The sequence below is a fragment of the Abrus precatorius genome, unplaced genomic scaffold (genome assembly GCF_003935025.1).
Source record: "Abrus precatorius isolate BTA unplaced genomic scaffold, Abrus_2018 Scaffold10, whole genome shotgun sequence".
NCBI classification, from domain to species: domain Eukaryota; kingdom Viridiplantae; phylum Streptophyta; class Magnoliopsida; order Fabales; family Fabaceae; genus Abrus; species Abrus precatorius.
The window spans coordinates 11,190,563-11,196,844 of NW_020874292.1; the positions used below are offsets into that span (position 1 = coordinate 11,190,563).

Below are 6,282 nucleotides of genomic sequence, written 5' to 3' on the forward strand. Positions count from 1 at the left end.
AAAGCTTTCCTTACCTCGACTTAAGTATATGGAGAGATATTGATGAAGATTAGAATTCAACTATAGAAGTTCTCCTGAGTACTGAGAGATATCCGTGAGAAATGAAAAATACAAGAAATGATCAGAGAAAAAGAAGTTTAATCCAGAGAAACTTACTTGGAGTCATTTAAATTCAACGTCCAAGCTCAGATTTGAAAAGTAATCGGAGTTTGAGGGAGTTTTATCTGAGTAAAGGAAATGAGAGTTCAGAAAAAATGTGAAGGGAATGTGAGGTTTGGAATGTAATGAAATTTCCATTCTGAAAATATCTTAAATACCCTTCAGCCTCGCGCTCTCTCACTTGAACGGGGAACAACTCATTTGAGCGACAGACTTCTCGCCTGTGCGAGCTCCATCTCGCTTAAGCGAGATATGCAGACGGTAGTTTTCTCAACTATTTTCTGATATGCTTATGAGTCCTTACATAAGCGACTCATCTCGCTTGAGCGAGATCTCAGCTCGCTGAATGAGATCACTCTCGTTTAGGAAATATGACAGTTGAGTTGAATTTATCTTATCTCACTTGAGCGAAAATCATCTCGCCTGAGCTAGATTGCCCTTAAACCTTATAGTTCTAAGCGCTCAGTCTCATTTTAGCAAAATTTGTCTCGCTTGAGCGAGACCTCTTACACCAGACTTTTTCCTATAACTCTCATAATTCACATCTAAATTCATTCTAATACTACTTATATTAAACAAAGTATCATTTATTGAATAATGAAAAAGAGTGTGTTATAATAATTTTATCTCTATTTAATCTATCAAAAGTAAGAATTGATTTTCTAAAATAATGACCAATCATTGTTAAATAAAAATTTTATTTTTTTAAAATATTTTTTTGTAACCATTATCACCTTGTAACCACTACCACCTTTCCATTATTATAGATCCAAAAAATATATTAAAAAAATCAATTAAACTAGAAATCAATCAAAATGTAATCTAAAAAAATTGCATTTTATATTTCATTTGAGTTTGATTTTCATTCACATTCTTAAACCTCAACCCCTACATTTCTAATAAATTTATATTATAAATATTGTATTTTATATAAAAAATTATTTTACTCAATTTTATTATAACACAGTATAAATGTATAATACATCACTTCTACTTTAGATATCTAATTTTCTAAGTCAAATATTTTCTCTCTTTTTTTCTATCAATAATTTTTGAACTTTTTTTTATAATTTTATCTTTTTAATCATTATTTCTTTTATAAATGTAAGCTAAACATTCTCAATAACATTCTTAATTATTAATCAAAATTTATTAAAAATTATATTAATTTTCCTCTCTTGATCTAATAATTCTCAAGTTTGAAATGCAAAAGCTACTCTAGGTAGCTCCAAAAAAAAGTTACGACCTTATTTTTCTTTCGCCACCCTTCTTCATAAAGAAAGAAAACCATCCTAATCAGCTTCACGGAATTCTTGCTTCCCAGCCCAACACCATGAAATGAGGACTTAAAGAAACTAGCAAAATATTATTGCCAGCACTAGGTTACAATTCCCATTAATATGATTATCGGATTCATAAACATTTCAGGCAAAGCTTAATTATAGAATTGCATCACACAACGCATAGATCATCACAACACCCCTCTCAAATAACTGTCACCCTCAAACTTGGCTGAACGAGTTCTATCTGTTTTTCAGACCTAAAGGCCACAAATTTGTGATCTGCCAATTTGTTATCAACTTTTTCGTCAGGCAGTGTACATCTTGAATAGTGAAAATACTACTACTAATGCACAAGCAAGTTTGGTTCAAATGCTTTTCTGCTTATTCTAAAATGGCTAATCTCTTAACGACCAAATGGTTGCCACAAAAAAACCAGGACACAGAAAATTAACATCCCAAAATTCACTTTATTCTGAACTTTCAGAACATTACTGTTTCTGAGATTCTTCTCTCGCAACTGCTCTGACATATATTTCGTAACAGCAGCCTGAAACACCACAAAAAAACATACAAGAACATTGAAAATGATGGAAACTAGTAAAGATTGTTTCAAGAAAAGTTACATACCAGTACCACAAAATAATGTATGCTCAGTTACACATGCAGAATTTTCAGTGCATGCAAAATCGTCAATTAATGAAAACTGTCTAGATATTATTCCATAAGTTCCTGGTTGGGGACAACGCCAAACACAGGCAACGTGTTCATGAATGTGTAGTGACTGAGAATTCCAGATTTTAACAAGCTCAAATTTTTTAGCAAATACTATAAATAATTTTCACTGATTGAAAGTAATTATATAAAGACCTTCAAAGGAAACACATACACCGAGTACACTCAGTAAGAAAAATGACTTATTGATCCAATCACAGACTGGCCCTGTAACAATGACAATATCCAAAATGCTCCACTCCCAAAGGGTTAAAGAGAACCACATTCTCTTTTCAATGATATTTTTTCGAAAAAAATTTTCATGATGTATTTGTCATAATCTATCATATTCAGCAACCCCAATTTATTTAAGTAATCATATTTCAGAAATCAAACTGCAGAGGCATACTCGATTTGCAAATCACTAGAGACTTTTACCTACACTGCAAAGGCATACTGGTTTCCAAATCACTAGAGTCTTTCCCTATGCCAAACATCAAATCTAGCTCAGAATGATCATTTTGAATTCATCTATTCATAAGTTTCAGAGAAGCCAAATTCAAACACAGATTTGAATACTGTATTTTTCTTTTGAGGCTTTCAAAAACTTTAAAATTCACTCCCTTATGCACAATTAGCATGTTTTTTTTAGTTTGGCAAACAACTCCTTGCCTCCTCAAACAACGAAGATTAAATCATCTTCTGGCATTAAAAACTTTTACAAAAATGTTACAAAAAATCATTATTGATGATATCTGGATGCTTTTCTGAAATTCAGCAACTTAATCTCAATGGGGTACGTGATGTTGGCAACAAACATTCACATGTCATCACCAGCTTTGGGAACTTGATGGAAAAAGTTAAAAAAAAAAAAAAAAAAACTTTATCTATGTTTTCCAAATTATGGTTATCAAAGTTAGTTTATTAGGATTACAAGAATAAGATTTGAGCTTAGAATGACAAGAGAATGTGAGTAAGGCCAACGAATTTGAAATGAAACAAAAACACAGAAAAAAATCATGAGGCCAACTCAAATGTTTTAGCAACAATGAGCCTCCAGATTTCAGACTGTTTTATCATTGTATTCAACAACACATAAACTGTAACAAAATAGGCTGGCTCACACAAACAAACAAATTTTCAGCTCATTAACAAGTGATTTCAATCCTTGAGAGATAATAACACACCCCCTCACATTTACACTTCTACACATCAAAGTCATTCTACTTCCTGTCACAAATTACAACACCCAAACCCTCACTCCTTTCATCAAAATCAGGGTTAAGGACCACATACCTGCAACAACAACAACTGTCAGAACATCCCCAATTCTTTTCAGTTGTTTCACACTCCGCTTATAAGATTTGAATGGCTTCAGAGCTGAATCCTCTGCCAACAGCTGCCACATAATCCAAGCAATAATATTAAACGCAGAAGCAAGTAAAAGAAAACATAAAAACAAATGCATGCTCTGCAATATGACAAATGTGCTTAAACAGGTAAATCAGTCTAAAGTGAAATTCTGCAATGGATTTGCAAAATGTTCAAGAAAAGGAAGAAAAATATTTTCTTGTTAGCATCATAATGTGTAGCAAACTCTCTACTTATTCATTGCAATACTGAAGCCAAATTGACATATTCTTCAAAACAGTATCAGAAACACATTGCCGCAATTAGTTCAATCCTGACTCCAAATATTTCGTTACAAAATGAATCTATTAAAAAACAAAAAAAAACAAAAAAAACCAATCTTATTGATAAACTTCCAACAGAAAGCCGAAAAAGCATCGAGGGTCAAAATGAAAAATCAATGCCTTAGTATGTTTTAAAAAAAAATCCCTAATAATAATCCAGTTATAAGGTTAACTCAAAGCAACTAACTATACGTGGAGATAGGTGATCTAGAAGCACTAAATTGTTTTAATACAGTGAAAATTAACCCCCCCCCCCCCCAAAAAAAAAACAAAAAAACAGAGAAAGGGTAAAAAAACTCTAGCTTACAGCCTTTTCACGAGGCCCGGGTTCGATGTGGAATCGACGGCGCGGGAGAGAAGCCAAATCTTCAGTCTTCTGCTTTAACAAAAGCGATTTTCGGTATAAGGAAAACGAATCATAGAGACAAATAGGAAACCTTAAGTACATGATTCTGTTTTTTGGTACATTTAACTACATGAAATTAAAATGATTTCGAATCGATATATTTAAAGAATTCTAAATACCTGAGAGTGAGATCGAAAATGGGAAGCGATGGTGGTTTTGCTCAACAAGAACGCCATTTCTCTATTTTGCGTTTTGATGTGAAAATGAGATTGGTCAAATTCGCAGCTCCAGGAAGCAAAGGTGAAGGGACAAGCTCTGGATTTTGGTTAGAATATATTTTCACTTATATAATTAAATATAATTAATTCCATTTTAATTTGTTCTTTGTATGACAAAAATGTTTCCACATAAAATAGAAAATAAATGTTTGCAATCAGGCATTTTGCCATTTTGTTATTTTTGGTTTTTTGTCTTGGAGGCACTTTCCATGTTCTTCTTCTATTTACTTTTTTTTACAGTCAAAATTTTACATAATCTTCTTTGTTTTTGGGTCAACTTTACATATTGTTCTGATTACAGAACCAGCCCATGGGTTCAGCTCAAATGCTCTAAAAGGCCCGCAATGCTTGTCTGATCCGAGATACAGGGACTAGGGTTCATCACGAGAGATTATATTTTACGTGGAAAAAAAAAAAGCGAGATTATTTTTCACACCACAATTTTCTTTTATAGTTGTATCACTTTTTTTTTTCTACTTTTCAGGATTTACTTTTTAAAATAATATTTAAAGTGTTTTAAAAATTAAGTTTTGAAATATATTTATACATTATTTTTACAATTTTATTTTTGAAAAATACATTTAAAAAATCATTTCAGAAATAATTCATAAATAATTTTTGAAATGTATTAAATAAATTTTAAACATTAAAATTTTCTTTTATAGTGTGAATTGTCAATTAAAGTGGTGTAAATAGCAACCATTCATAGTTATGATATTTATTTTTTAATTTCAAAATATTCAGTTCCCCAGTTCCTACTCCTTCCCCCAGACAAAAAAGAAGACAAATCATAGTCAAGATTTGGTTTCGTTGTTTCACATGGGAGGCTTGTGAATTGACAACTTTTGCTGAACCCTGCAGTGAGGACTTGTAATGCAGGTATTTTTTAAAGTAAAGATTTTCTTTTTTCACAATTTAGCAAGTATGGAAAGAATATAAAAGAAATGGGACACAATATACTCTAATAATTTCTTTCAGTCAACTTTTAGTTAACTCAAATAAAAAACACATTTATTATTATTTTTACTCCCTGTTTCTTTTTTAATAAATTTTGATTATTTCACATTGTTAACTATTACAATATAGTCGGAGAGATAAATATATATTTTTATCAAATTAACTATAAAATTTGCTAATTTTAATTAAGGTTATTTTTTAATGACTATATTATTCGATGATAAAAGAATCTTTTAAATACAATCAAATAAAATATTATTTATAAACCATCCACACAAAACTATTCAAAAGAGAATACTAACAATTTTTTAACATATATTTAAGGATACATGTTAACAAGTTGAAAAATAATACTTTTTTTATTCTAAAAAAGTTGAAATATTTAATATAATAACATAATTCTATAATATCTTATTTTTTAATAAGAATTTATTATAAATAATTTTTATTCTGTCAAAACTCAAGAACTTGCTAATTTGCTCATTTAAGTATTGGTGTGCTTTTTTCAGATATCTATTTACCCTGATCACAGTTGCTCATAGCAATAGAGAGAACTAGTCCAATTCTAACATAAAAGTCGAATGCTTGTACACATGTATGATTAATTTCAATTTTAAACTAGGGGTGTGCACAAATTCGGTCGATATAGATTAAAAAAAAACCTAAACCAAAGTAAACTAATCATAATATATTAACTTTTTGTTTTTGTCCGAGATATTATTAAATTGTATAAATTTCGATTAAGATGATGAGTAGTGAGTTTGACAGGTGATTTTAATCAGGTGATTAAGTAAAGCTTGGAAGAGAGTTGGAGAATGGAGATGGTTGCCAGAAAAATAAAAATGAAAAATAAA

General features: G+C 30.5%; 1 protein-coding gene across 2 annotated transcripts; it reads right to left on the minus strand.

Moving 5' to 3' along the window:
• Positions 1–1,474: 1,474 nt before the first annotated feature.
• On the minus strand, positions 1,475–4,835 carry LOC113852682 (succinate dehydrogenase subunit 7B, mitochondrial). 2 transcript variants are annotated; one of them, XM_027483026.1, is made up of 4 exons: positions 4,373–4,570; positions 4,155–4,226; positions 3,450–3,552; positions 1,475–1,989 (listed from the first exon to the last, which is right to left on the minus strand). In XM_027483026.1, exons 1-4 carry the CDS (start codon positions 4,427–4,429, stop codon positions 1,931–1,933), a joined length of 291 nt encoding a protein of 96 aa, XP_027338827.1. In that variant the 5' UTR covers positions 4,430–4,570; the 3' UTR covers positions 1,475–1,930. The 2 variants fall into 2 exon arrangements, with proteins under 2 accessions (XP_027338827.1, XP_027338826.1); XM_027483025.1 differs by having other exon boundaries at positions 1,476–1,989; positions 4,155–4,223; positions 4,373–4,835.
• Positions 4,836–6,282: the final 1,447 nt, after the last annotated feature.

Coding starts and splice junctions, on each gene's coding strand:
- LOC113852682 (XM_027483026.1), bottom strand. CDS start 4,429: ATGGCGTTCTTGTTGAGCAAAACCACCATCGCTTCCCATTTTCGATCT. Junction 4,227..4,372: donor ATTTTCGATCTCACTCTCAG/GTATTTAGAATT, acceptor CTTTTGTTAAAG/CAGAAGACTGAAGATTTGGC. Junction 3,553..4,154: donor CCGGGCCTCGTGAAAAGGCT/GTAAGCTAGAGT, acceptor ATTATGTGGCAG/CTGTTGGCAGAGGATTCAGC.